General features: G+C 45.4%; 1 protein-coding gene across 5 annotated transcripts in view; it reads right to left on the minus strand.

Moving 5' to 3' along the window:
* Positions 1-2,104: 2,104 nt before the first annotated feature.
* The window catches only part of SPART (spartin), a 75,015-nt gene continuing 62,773 nt past the window's right edge, over positions 2,105-14,346 (minus strand). For 3 of the 5 annotated variants that reach the window (XM_029602716.1, XM_029602714.1, XM_029602717.1), the window contains exon 8: positions 2,105-2,807. In XM_029602716.1, the coding sequence (XP_029458576.1) occupies positions 2,618-2,807 (190 nt within the window). In that variant the 3' untranslated portion in view covers positions 2,105-2,617. The remainder of the gene's footprint in view (positions 2,808-14,346) is intronic. The other 2 variants (XM_029602718.1, XR_003856911.1) reach the window with 2 other exon arrangements.

Here is a 14,346-nt window from a genome sequence, read left to right on the forward strand (position 1 = left end):
ACCAGATGTTGAATATGGAGGCATAGAACACACTTCAGGCAGCTTTCATGGCAGGCAGGTAAAAAGAGGACTTGAGCACAATGCAGCGCTCTCTTTTATTGTACATTCATACAAAGGCAGATGATGTGTCATTACATGATTGGCTACTTTCCCCATAGCAACAGACGAGTCCCTACACTATTGGCTTTGGCTCAGGGGGTGTGCACGGATCATCTCATTGGCTGCTGAAATCTATACCTCCTGACTTTGTCCTGCCTCTGACTAGGGAACACCCAGCCCCTCCCCCAGGAATTCAGGGCTAAGCACAAGCCAGAGAAATACATGATAGTCAGGTATCCTTTCCCAGGCAGAGAGGCTTAAGCACAAGTGATGCTTTTATTCAGGCAAATGTCAGGGAGAAGGGAAGTTAAGTGTTTAAACCCTGATGAAATGGCTTGCTGGCAAGCGCATATTTCCCACATTTCAGCAGTAATTCTATTAATTTGCTCACCTCAGAGGTCAGACTCAGTCTCCTCCATTAAATATTTCTTCAGTCTGTACATTACACCAATATAAATAAGGTTCCATTCCCTCTTTCTGAATTAGCCTACAGTGCTGCCTCCTTACTTCATAAGCCCTGAAATTCTGTTGCTTTAATATTTTTTATATATAGTGCCGCACCTCCTCCCTTCCTTTCCTCCTAGTCTTGCCTGAATAGAGTGTAGCACGGTATAACTATATCCTAATCATGGTTTTCCTATGTACCACATCTCTGTGACAGCCACTGCATCCAGATCACCTTCTTCCATGACTATTGATCCTTACAAGAAACAATTCCATGAGCCAATATGAATGAAGCTCATGCACAGTATATATCTAAATTAAAACATCACTGTAGCCTTATCACTTCAAATGCAATACAGTAGTCTCCATATATAAACACATGAGCTTTTGCTAGCTTTTCAAACAGCAAGTAATACAATTTACAAAAATAGTTATTTTTATTAGAAACCTGTGCAAATTAGATTGCATAAAGTATGTCAATATATCATCACAGAATCATAATTTAACATTAGTATTTTCTATAATACAGTAACATGGAAAGATTAACAATATTATCAAATCTTTATAGGAAGTTATGTTTGGTTTGTAGACCTGAACGTTGCAAGACAATTTCAGCATTACTAAAATTATACACTTTGAAAAATAGGGCAATTAGTAATACTTAGCTTTTTAGTGAGAAATACTTTCATGGAAGACTTTCAGACATTGCTAAGCTTGATAGAATAAGAAAACTTTTTCTAGTAAAAGCAATTTGTCTATAATAGTTTGTTTTCATCCAGCTTTTATTGACTATATATATTTGATTAACACAAGCACTATGTATATCTCAGAATGCAGTTTCTTCTTCATGCTGGAGCACACAGAGTAATTTTCATAAGAGACATCTGTGGATAAAGTAATGCTTTGTCTTCAGAAATGGGTTTTTAGAAAATTGCCCAACCAATGAGCAAAATTTTGGGGTAGATTTTAAAAGCAGCGCGCAGGCATACTTCTGTTGCACAACCTTGCGCAAACAAGAGTACGCCGGATTTTAATAGATACGCGCGTATCTTTTAAAATCCGGGGTCGGCGCGCGTGCAAGGGGTTGAACATTTGTGCACCTTGCACGCACCGAGCCCTGCCCGTTCCCTCCGAGGCCGCTCCAAAATCGGAGCAGCCTTGGAGGGAATTTTTTTTTTGTTCCCCCCCCCCCCCCACACCTTTCCCTACCTAACCCACCACCCAGCCCTAACTAAATCGCCCTCCCCTACCTTTATTTTAAAAGTTACGCCTGCCCGGGCCAGCTGCTGGCACGCCATTCCCCGGCCTGGGAGCAGTTTCGGAGGCCTCGGCCATGCCCCCGGGCCAGAACCACGCCCACAGCCCCACCCCCGGGCCAGAACCACCCCCCCCCCCCCCCCCCCCCCCCCCCCCCCAGGAAATCCCAGAGACTTGCGTGCGTGCCGCCGAGCCTACGCAAGGTAGGCTCTGCGCATGCAGAGGGTGGAAGGGGCAGCTTTTCAGGGGTTACGCGCGTATCTTATGCACGTACCCCTTTGAAAATCTGCCCCTTAATGTGTATAGATGAGAAGCAATCCAGGGATGGAGTTTGGAAGGCATTAATTTTAAAAAAATACACACGTAAATTCTCTCAACAAAACTCTGCACATCAAATTGCAAGTGTAAGTGTGCACATAGTTTTGCTGGGATAATATTCAACGTGGAATTATCCATGCAAGTCCACTTTGTGCATAAATTACACTAATTTTTAGATTTGATGGCTAACAAACACGTTTCAAATCAAGTAACAGTCTATGACTGACTACAAGGAGATAATTTTGTAAGCACAATACGACAGGACAAAAAGCCGGAATACTACAAGAAAGGAAAACAGATTCATGCCACTGAGTTTTGTTTTTTTTAAAACTATGAATTTTTTTTACTACAACAACTGAATTTGAGTGATAAAATAAACATTTCTCTTAACGTATTAAGTAGATAATTTCATGCTAGGCCTCACTGGAAAACTCTTACATGATGGTGATTCAGTCATTGGGTCTATGCTTAAGGCTTTGGGAGTGAATTTGCAAACCCCTCATGGTCCATCCTTTTTCTCCAGCTTCTCTGTTATTTTGTAGTCATCTAGAATTGTATATCCTGCTTCCTTTGCAGTCTTCTTCACTACAGCTTTGATACCAAGATGATTAATATTCAGCGCTGTCACTCCAACATTGAAAGCAGAACTCACTACATGGTCTGTAGCATCTCCAACATCTGTCCCGTACCTTTACCAAAAAAACATTTAAAATGAGTCATGTTTTTGTGAATGTGAAATCATATGTATTTTTAGATTTTTAACCTCAGAATGGTCTTCTAAGAATCAGAATAAGCATTTCAACAAGCATAATTTGACACTCAGTAATAAAGATTTGTATTGAAATCAGTAGTATTATTTTCAGATCAGTAATGATCAAGTGCAATTCTTTATTTTTTATTACATTCAATCCAGACAGAAAAATTTAAGACAATCTATTGGTCTTCATTTTGTAATCATTTTTCATTGTTAGGATTTTATTCTAAGCACCTCAGATGAAAATCAATTATAGGGAGGGCAATTTTCAAAGGGACTACTACAGAAAAAGTACCACTTTATCTGCAGCTATAGCTCTTTAGAAAATTGCACAATGGATACATACTTAATCACACACATATACATTGTATACATGTACTTTTACGTGCATGGGGAGAGGCAATTCAGTGAGTGGAATCTGGGCAAGGTTGGGACTTACACATGATACTTTTTGATTTTAAAATGAATCTGTATAAATTCTCTTAGCAAAAGTATGTGCACCAAATAGCAGGTGTAACTGTATGCAGTATAATTTTCTTTGAAAATCAGTGTAACCTGGATATATGACAGCCTGCACATTTATGTTGCCTGTTCTGAAATTATTCCCTGAATGGACAGAGCCTTTATTATGACAAAGCTATGTCTTGCTCAGCAAGGATTTTTCCACAAAAGGAGGGGAATCCATTACAAGCAGGGCCTTTAGCTACAATACTCAAGAAGGAAAGTAAATCACCCAAATGAGAAAATATGTCCATTAATTCTACCAGAATTTGCAGGTTTATTTTCATTACCTAGGATATGTGAAAATGAGCAAGAGAGAGACAAAAACAAAGGTGTTCAACTCTTACTATTTAATCCTTGCAAATCTAGTCAAATATTATTCAATGCAAAAGGAATTACCATCAGTATTGTAGCTTTGGCCCTGTTACTGCCAATTGATTATTACTTTTTCTGATTCTTTGCAAATCATCTGTTTTGAAATTTTGACAACTTAAAACACTGATTATTCACCCCCACCTTAAATAATTATATGTGCTTTTTGGTACCGTTTTTTATTCAAAAATGGTAGCGCAAGTCTTACTCTTATGTCACCTGATGTTCCGGACTTACATTATTCAAAAATTTAGACTCTGCTTCGGACCCATGACTCCCAATTTGGCTAATACCAGCATCTGCTGACATGAGCACACCCAAACCTGGCTCTCACCTATCAACATAAAGGAGGTGCTGGGTGCCGATATCCATCCCTCCAAGACAGGGATCTTTTGAAAGTCAGTTCTCAGCTGCTGAGTTGAAGAAAACGCTGGGTACAAGTTTTAAAGTAAGCTGGCTCAACTCTGATCATAAAAAGTTAAGTTCAATGTTTCTTTGGCTTTATTCTAAACCTGTCTCTACTGTGAAATTTCCAGCAATCATCCCAGCTCCTCTCTCCTGTGAAAATACTATCACTTGTCTGAGCACATCCCTCTCCTTTGAAATTGCCAACACTTGTTTAAATCAATTTCTCCTGTGAAAATGGGGTCATGGCCTTGGTGTTGGAACCAATCCCATATTAATAATAGTGTTTCCTGGGGGGGGGGGAATTGGTTTTGACTTAAGTTGTTTTGACTTAAGACATGGTTGTCACGCACTAATTGTGACTTTGGTGCAAGAACTTCCTGTATTCATATTACCAAAGACAGCAAACCTATCATTGGTATCCTCTGAGCTTAAGCAAAATGGAAGTTAGAACCCTGTTATGAAAATGTTACTGAAAGGGAAGAATCTCACCCATTACAGTACAACTGAACACATAAGAGTATACTGCATAAAAGTGTGCAGTAATCTGCAGCTAGCATGGCAGTGTTACTCCAAGTGCCAATAAAGAATAAAAAAAAGATAGTGGTTTGCCAAGTATTCAATCCCCAAAAAGTCAGATTTGTGTGTATTACAAATGACACTTACATAGATTGTTCCAGACACTATGTTTATTGCAAACCAGTATGCTCAAAGTAAAGTTTCAGTCACCATTTATTATTTCTTTGCATTTTTTTGTAAAATAAAAATTAAAAACTGGAAAAATGCTGCTTGCATAAGCATTCAAGCTCCAAGTTTAAACAGATGAAAGATATTGCCCTAACAAATGGCTTACAATTGGCCTCTACCCGTGAATCATTAAAAAAGGTCAGCTTTTCTAGTAAAAGATTCCCTAATTCCACTACCACTGGTCAGACTATGAATCTGAAGGAAAGCTGTGAAAATAAAGATAAAAAAGCATTCTAAGAAAATAAAAGATAAAGTTATAAACATGCACAAGATAGGAAAAGGCTACAAAATAATATGCAATGCTTGGATATCCCAGTGAGCGCTGCTGGATCAATTGAGAGGAAATGGAAGCTGCATCATAACACCCAGACACTGCCTAGACAAGGCCGTCTCTCAAAACTCAGCATCAGAGCAAGGAGTGTGAGGGAAGCCACAGGAGAGGCCAACAATCACTTTGGAGGAGCTACAATGGCTGAGACTGGAGTGGAGGTACACCAGTCAGCCATATTAAGAGCTCTGAGCTCTGCATACAAATGGCCTGCACGGGAAGATAGCTAGAAAGAAGCGATTACTGAAGAAAAACCACATTAAAGTATGTCTGGAGTCTGCCAGAAAGAATCAGAGTGACCCAGCTAAAATGTGGGATAAGGATTTGTGGTCAGATGAGACAAAAATAGAGCTTTTTGGCCAAAATTCAAAACACTATTGGCCGAATTTTAAAAGCTAAGCACACGTAAAAATCGGTACTTATGAGCGTGGCTGGGCCCTGCGCATGTTGCACGCATTTTCAAAAGGGCCCGGCCATGCCTGTGTCGATACATGCACAAGTGCCGGGCCCTGAAAAAGGGGCGGAGAGGAGGCCGGTGGGGTCAGCACTGCTGTCACAGGGACGTGTGCGTCAGCACAAACTACTTCTGTTCCAGGGGAAGCAGTAAGTAGTAAAACAAAAAAAATTGCAAGTCGCTGGGATGGGTTTAGGGGGTGGGGAGGAGAAGAGGGAGGAAGTTTAGGTAGGCGGGTAGGGAAGTTCCCTCCCAGTCCGCTCCTTAATTGGAGCAGACTGGGACGGAACTGGGGAAGGCCCAATTGTGCTGCCACGTGTAATTTGCAAAAATTCACCCCCCCTTGTGCGTGCCACCCGCACATGCAGGCACGGACACCTGATTTTGTAATGCGCACGCATGTTATAAAATTGCTGCGTCCGTGTGTGTGCGCCAGGATCCGCGCACATCTTTTAAAATCTACCCCTGTGTGGTGCAAACCTAACACTGCCCATTCCTCAGCAACATCATCCCAACAGTATAGTATGGAGGTGGCAGCATCATATTGTGGGGATGCTTTTGCTCAGCTGGGGCTGGGCATCTTTTTAAAAGTGAAGGTCGGATGGATGGTGCAACATATAGGGAGATACTGCAAGACAACCTGCTTCACTCTGCTGAAAACTAAAACTTGGGAGAAAGTTCATCTTTCAGCAGGGCAATGATCCCAAGCACAAAGCCAAAGTAACAGACAAGTGGTTGAACAACAAAAAAGTGAATGTTCTCAATGGCCAAGTCTCAATCCAATCAAGAATCTGTGGCACTATTTGAAAATTGCAATCCATAAGCATCATCCAAACAACCTAAGAACATAAGACATGCCATACTGGGTCAGACCAAGGGTCCATCAAGCCTAGAAGAAAATTATTCCTTACCTGCTAATTTTCGTTCCTGTAGTACTAAGGATCAGTCCAGACTGTGGGTTATGCTCCCAGTCCAGCAGGTGGAGTCAGAAGTAAAAATTAGAGGGGGGTTCTATATGACGTGACCCCCTGTGCCTCAATCCTCAGTAACTAGACTTAAAAAGCCAAAGAGAAGAGACGGAGGGATCAAGAATAACAATTGTTCAACAATAATGAACGAAGATTAAACTAATAACAAACAACCTACAAAAGGAACTTGTCAAACCGAAACTGTGTAAGAACAGAAAGTCCTGAAACCCCAGGACGAGCTTGAAAAAAGAAGCAGTAGAAATGATAGGAGTGAAGAGCAGAGGCTTATCCCAAAAAACAACCCTTAAATTCTAGGGAGGGCGTCTGGACTGATCCTTAGTACTACAGGAACGAAAATTAGCAGGTAAGGAATAATTTTCTTTTCCCTGTACGTACAAGGATCAGTCCAGACTGTGGGATGTAACAAAGCTTCCCTACTCCGGGTGGGCCGATACCAGCCCTGCTCTCAAGACACTATCTCCAAAGGAACCGAAACCCGGAGCCCGAACATCTAAACGATAGTGTCTAGAGAAAGTATGTAAAGATTTCCAGGTGGCCGCTCTACAAATTTCTTGAGCAGACACCAAAGAACTTTCTGCCCAGAACGCAGCCTGCGCCCGGAGGGAATGTGCCTTAACCCCCAGAGGTGGTTGGCGCCCTTTCCCTATGTATGCAGCAGAAATCGCTCCTTTCAACCATCGAGCAATGGTTGTCTTAGAAGCCATCTGACCCTTCCTGGGGCCAGACCATAGAACAAAAAGATGATCCGTGAGACGAAAGTCATTGGTAGATTCCAAGTACTGCATGAGACATCTTTTAACATCCAGACTACGTAGATGTCTGGAATCAGACACGGAGAAAGAAGGGAGTTCTACCGACTGATTCAAGTGGAAAGAAGAAACCACCTTTGGAAGAAAAGAGGGAACAGTCCTTAAGGAAATACCGTCCTCTAAAATACGGAGGTAAGGTTCTCGGCAAGACAAAGCTTGGAGTTCTGAAATACGACGAGCTGAACTTATGGCTACCAGAAAGACTGACTTTAGAGTGAGGTCTTTGATGGTGGCCGTGCGTAAAGGCTCAAAAGGAGGTCCTACAAGAGCCTCGAGAACCAAATTGAGACTCCAAGAGGGACATGGCGATCTGGAAGGAGGATTCAATTGTCGCACACCCTTAAGAAAACGGAGTATATCTGGATGAGAAGAGAGTGGAGAAATCATTCCCGTCTGCAACAACGCTCCCAACGCTGCTACCTGTACCCTAAGGGAGTTATATGCAAGACCCATGTCAAGGCCAGCTTGAAGGAAAGCTAAGACTTGAACCACCGAGGCATTAGTCGGTACAATGTCACGACCAACACACCAATCCTCAAAAACTTTCCAAACTCTGATATAAGTGACCGAGGTGGAAGTCTTTCTAGACCGCAACAGAGTGGAAATAACCGCCTCAGGATATCCTTGACGTCTCAACTTGTGCCTCTCAAAAGCCAGGCCACAAGACAGAAGCGATCTGCCTCTTCTAAAAATATTGGACCCTGTTTGAGAAGACGAGGAAGATGACTGAGACGTATTGGTCCTTCGCGAACTAGAAGAAGTAGGTCTGCGAACCATGGTCTCCTTGGCCATTCCGGGGCTACCAGAATTACCGGTCCTGGGTGAACTTCTATGCGACAAAGTACCCTTCCCACTAGGGGCCACGGGGGAAATACATACAGCAGAATCTGTCTGGGCCACGGGAGGACCAGAGCATCTACCCCTTCTGCCCCGTGCTCTCTTCTGCGGCTGAAGAAACGAGTGGCCTTTGTGTTCTTGGCTGTGGCCATGAGATCTACGTGGGGGGGACCCCAACGATCTTCTATGAGAATCATCGCCTCTCTGGAGAGCTCCCACTCTCCCGGATCCAGACGTTGTCGGCTGAGAAAATCCGCCTGAACGTTGTCTATGCCTGCGATGTGAGAGGCAGCAATCCGAGACAAGTGTTGTTCGGCCCACTGCATTAGCCTTTCCGCTTCCCACGCAACCAGGGGACTCCTCGTGCCTCCCTGACGGTTGATGTAAGATACCGTGGTAGCATTGTCTGAGAGAATCCTGACTGCTCTTTGACGAACAAGAGGAAGGAATCCCTGTAAGGCAAGGCGAACGGCCCTTGTCTCCAACTGGTTGATGGACCACTGACTCTGCTCGTGTGTCCAAATTCCTTGAATGGAGCTCGACTGGCATACCGCCCCCCAACCCGTGAGGCTGGCATCCGTGGTGACTACTAACCAATCCGGTGTCTCCAAGGATACTCCCTGGGCCAGATTGTGAGGATCCAACCACCAAAGGAGACTGAGTCGAGCTGTCGGTGGAATTGGAAGAACCGCACTGTACTCTTGAGATGTCGGCTTCCAACGGGATAGAAGAGCCTTCTCTAGAGGTCGAAGATGCGCAAAGGCCCATGGAACTAGATCGATCGTGGAGGCCATAGTTCCCAGTACTTGTAGATAATCCCAGGCTGTTGGAACTTGGAGAGTCAAGAAACGAGAGACCTGTTCTCTCAAAGCCTGCGCTCGCTCTGGACGTAAGAACACTTTTCCCTCTCTCGTGTTGAAGTGAGCGCCCAGAAAATCCAACGACTGAGATGGAGTAAGACGGCTTTTGTCGTAGTTGATTATCCAGCCCAGGGACTGAAGCAGGGACACTACCCTGTCCACTGCAAGGATCCCCTGTCTTCGGGACTTTGCTCGAATAAGCCAGTCGTCGAGATATGGATGAACCAGAATTCCTTCCCGACGAAGGGCCGCTGCGACTACAACCATAATCTTTGTAAAAACTCGAGGAGCTGTGGCTAGACCAAAAGGTAGCGCCTTGAATTGGAAATGCTGCCCTAGGATTTTGAAGCGGAGAAAGCGTTGAAAATCCGGATGGATCGGAATATGGAGGTACGCCTCCGTTAAATCCAAAGAAGCAAGAAATTCTCCTCTATGGACCGCTGCTAATACCGACCTGAGCGTTTCCATGCGGAAACGAGGTACCCTGAGTGCCCTGTTGACGGTCTTGAGGTCTAGAATGGGTCGGAAAGATCCCTCCTTTTTGGGAACCACAAAATAAATGGAGTAGTGACCTCGACCCAGCTCGGTGACGGACACTGGTCTTATCGCTCCTAAAGCCCGCAGACGCTGAAGAGTCTGATGGACGGCTTGCTGCTTGTGGAGAGAACCGCAAGGCGAGAAGAGAAATCTGTCTCTGGGGGGGTAGACAAAATCCAATGCGTAACCTTGACTTAGGATGTCCAGAACCCACTGGTCCGACGTGATGCGAGCCCACTCCCTGTAAAAGAGGGAGAGCCGGCCCCCCACCCGCGGGGTCAGCTCGTGGGCTAATTTGGCATCATTGTGAAGGTTTAGGGGTCGAGCGAGAGGCTGTAGCCTCTTTGCCCGTTCGCCTACCTTGAAAGGACCGATTCCAGCCTTGAGAGCGATAAGATGGAGTCCGTGAAGCTGGTTGTTGCCTGTTTGTTCGAGCGCGACGCTGGTTCCGAGATCGGTTTCTAGAAAAACTAAAAGACCTAGTCGAACGAGGTCTGTCCTCTGGAAGCTTATGCACCGCATTCTCATTCAGGGACTTGATTATCTGGTCCAAATCCTCTCCAAAAAGAAACTTTCCCTTAAAAGGTAAAGAACCCAGACGTGTCTTGGAAGAGGAATCCGCCGACCAGTTGCGGAGCCAGAGAAGACGGCGGGCCGAAACAGCTGAAACCATTCACCGAGAGAGAACTCTAAGAAGGTCATAAAGTGCGTCCGCACCATAGGCTATCACAGACTCTAGCCTATCAGCCTGTTGAGCTTCAGCAGTAGGGAGATCCTGCGAGGTGAGTAGTTGTTGAATCCAACGTAAGCCAGCCCTCTGCGCAAGAGCAGTGCAGATAGCCGCACGCACTCAGAGAGCCGAGACCTCAAAAATTCTCTTAAGAAAAACCTCCAACTTCCTATCCTGCAGATCCCTCAGAGCTGTACCGCCCGTTACAGGGATAGTGGTGCTTTTAGTCACCGCAGAGACCGCAGAATCTACTGCCGGTACTTTTAAAAGGTCTAGAAAATCCATAGGAAGAGGATATAACTTTTCCATAGCTTTGCTGACCCTGAGGGAGGCCTCTGGAGTATCCCATTCTCTAGAAATCAGTTGTAAGAAACTGGGGTGAGTAGGGAAAGCCTTTGCCATGGGTCGAAGTCCCGCCAGGAGAGGGTCTCCCTTCTTAATTTTAGGGTCTGAGGGTGTTGGGTCCGGCGGAGGATCAATGTCCATCTCCTGTAGAATATGTGGAATGAGACCTTCCAACTCCTCCAGCTGAAAAATGCGAAGCACTCGGGGATCGTCCCCTTCCAGCTGAACTGAAAGAGAAGGATCATCTCCTGCCAAATCCTGTAGCACATTCCCCTGAGGAATAACCGGAGAATTCCGTGGTAGAACCACGGGAGGCTTGTTAGGCAGTGGAGTAGCGCTGGTAACTTGGGCCACACCCTGTGCCGAAGGTCCCCCTAATGAAGGATCCAAACGTGGTAACTTGGCAGGAGGAGTAACCCCGGCCGTACCCATAGGCTGACCGCAGCTCTGTAAGAAGGCGCGGTGCATTAAAACTACAAATTCCGGGGAAAAACCTGGTAGTCCTGTAGGTAGCCCCCCCGGGGGTTCCCCTACCGTAAATGGGTCTTCTGAGCCGACCGTGTGTGTCAGAATGGCCGGTGGACGAGAAACTGAATCCCCTATGTCCTCACAATCAGAAGCGCCGGTTTCTCCCTCAGAGAACAAAATGGCCGCCGTTCCCGCGCTCAACGGGAACGGAGCCTGCCGCTGACGAGAAGTGCCGTCCTCCAAGTGGTGTCCTGTGCCTTCCCCTGATGGTGTGCTAACTTTCTCGGGGAGGGTACAATTGGAGCACAGCCCCTCGGCAGAGAGGCGGCTGCCCAAACGCCCGCAGGAAGCACAAGAAGGAGTACGCGACATGAGGGAGGAGTTTCTTCCCTCAGGGAGGCAGGAACCAAACGGCGCGGCAGAGACCTGAAACAGGTACTATTAAATAGCGAACAACGCTAAAAACACCCTCCTTCTTCCTACCAGCCCAAGCACTGCCGGGGAAAGGACCTCCCAGCAGGCAGCAGCCCCGCGGAATGGCGCGTCGCGGGACCGCGGGTAGGAAGACACGACGGACTCGGGAGGAGGGTGGTGAAACTGACAGGAAATTTTGTCAGAAAGTTGTCCTCCAGTGCCGCCCAAAAACGGCAAGAGGTAAAATTCACTGTTTCTGAAAGAAAAAAAGTATTAAAACACTTACCCCAAAGTTTCTTCCCCCAAGAGAGAATAAGAGAGGAAAAGTGTTCAGAAACAGTAAGTTAACAAGGTCCTGTCAGTAGCAGACAAAAGTCTGAAATAAAAGCTTCAGCCAAATAAAATATTAAAATTATGAAGCTCTTTCCCTTTTTTTTTTTTTTTTTTAATTTCTTGATCCCTCAAGAGAATAGGAAAAGACCTAAAGAAGTTGTGCTGGGGACTGAACAGTCCACTGCTCACACCTGCTGGAGTCAGAAGATACTGAGGATTGAGGCACAGGGGGTCACGTCATATAGAACCCCCTCTAATTTTTGCTTCTGACTCCACCTGCTGGACTGGGAGCATAACCCACAGTCTGGACTGATCCTTGTACGTACAGGGAACATCCTGTTTCCAACAGTGGCCAATCCAGGTCATAAGAACCTGGCAAGTACCCAAAAACTAAGTCTATTCCATATTACCGTTGCTAGTAATAGCGGTGGCTATTTTCTAAGTCAACTTAATTAATAGCAGGTAATGGACTTCTCCTCCAAGAACTTATCCAATCCTTTTTTAAACACAGCTATACTAACTGCACTAACCACATCCTCTGGCAACAAATTCCAGAGTTTAATGGTGCGTTGAGTAAAAAAGAACTTTCTCCGATTAGTTTTAAATGTGCCCCATGCTAACTTCATGGAGTGCCCTCTAGTTTTTCTACTATCCGAAAGAGTAAAAAACCGATTCACATCTACCTGTTCTAGACCTCTCATGATTTTAAACACCTCTATCATATCCTCCCTCAGCCGTCTCTTCTCCAAGCTGAAAAATCCTAACCGTGGTGTTTGCTTGGAGAAAACCTGCCAAGAAGAATGGGCAAAAATCACTCCCAAATTATGCAAAGCTGATAGTAACTTACCCCAATAGACTTAAAGCTGTTATTGCAGCAAAAGGTGGTTCTAGCAAGTACTGGTCTAAAGGGGTTGAAGGGGGTTTCATTTTTTTATTTTATTTTACAAAGCATGCAGAGAAATAATGTATTGTAACTTTGAAATTTTACTTTAATAGCATATAGGCTTGCAAAAAACATACTGCCTGGAACAATCTGTGTGTCATTTGTAATCCAGACAAATCTGCTGACTTTCCGGGGGGGGGGGGGGGGGAATACTTTTGCAAGTCACTGTATATTGTTGACAGCTAGGGCCTGATTTCACTAAGGCTTTTTTTCCATTTTGTGTCTATCAGAAAAAGCTTAATGAATTATGCCCATACTAGCATTTTTTTCCACATCTCTGGAGAATCATCTGGGTACACAAAACCTGACATACTTCAAGTGCCATTGTCTCATCAGTAGAAGACAAATACATCAACTGGTGGGCACACAAAGAAGCTATTAAAATAAACTTTAAAAAGGATGCCTCTTGACAATTACTGTGCTTAAAGGGCCGGCCCGCCCCCGACTTGGGCGGGTGTGGCCACAACCGGGGAGGTGCCCCGTTTCTGGAGCAAGGGGGGGGGGAGGGTGCTGGGGCTTTGGGCCAGCAAACAGAATTTAAAAGTGAGCCGGCCAGCCCCCCCAGCCTCTTCTATTGGTGGTTTTTCTAAGGTAAGGCTTGCATTCTCTTGCAGCCTATACCTTTTGGTCTTTTTGCCATTCATAAGAACATAAGAAATTGCCATGCTGGGTCAGACCAAGGGTCCATCAAGCCCAGCATCCTGTTTCCAACAGTGGCCAATCCAGGATACAAGTACCTGGCAAGTACCCTGGATTGAGCCTGCTTGGGGGAGCTGGTTTTGTGCAGCTCTGCATCGGGGTGATCCCCTACCAGTAGGCATATCATGGCAGTGCATCCTCCATCCAGCAAGACAGGCGAGGTGAGTGCCCCTGCAAAAAAAGGACTTTTATCCGATCAGGTGCCGAATGTGTGGCGTGCTGCATTGGGCACGCCTTGCTGGGGTTTTGCCTCTCGGCTCTGTTTTCGCCTTGGTGTTTGCTTGCCTTTTTGCCTTCTCCTAGGGATATTGGGCCCTGGGGAGACCTTTGCGTGGTGAAGGGGCTAGGTGTGTGCGATCCAGTGTGGGGCAGTGAATCTTCCCACCCATCAGGTTATTTGCGGCATCGGTCCATGCAAGACCGTGGAAACCACAAGGAGGCTGAGGGAATATGGCGCTTGCCATTTTGGTTTTCTGACCAGGGCGACGGAACACACATTTTCCCAGTTGGCCATGCATCTTAATTTATGGGCAGGCCTGGTGCAGCTGCCGCTCGCGGTAGAGACGGCATCTTGGTTCTCCCTATTGCTCATATCTGTTGGTGTGCCGGCAGTTGAGGACTTGTATTTTGAATCGTTGTCCTGGGCCTGCATTCGGAATTATCTAAAATTTAAAAAAAAAAAAAAAAGGTTTTGTTTTGGCGG

This window comes from Rhinatrema bivittatum, chromosome 5 (assembly GCF_901001135.1).
Source record: "Rhinatrema bivittatum chromosome 5, aRhiBiv1.1, whole genome shotgun sequence".
Taxonomy (NCBI): domain Eukaryota; kingdom Metazoa; phylum Chordata; class Amphibia; order Gymnophiona; family Rhinatrematidae; genus Rhinatrema; species Rhinatrema bivittatum.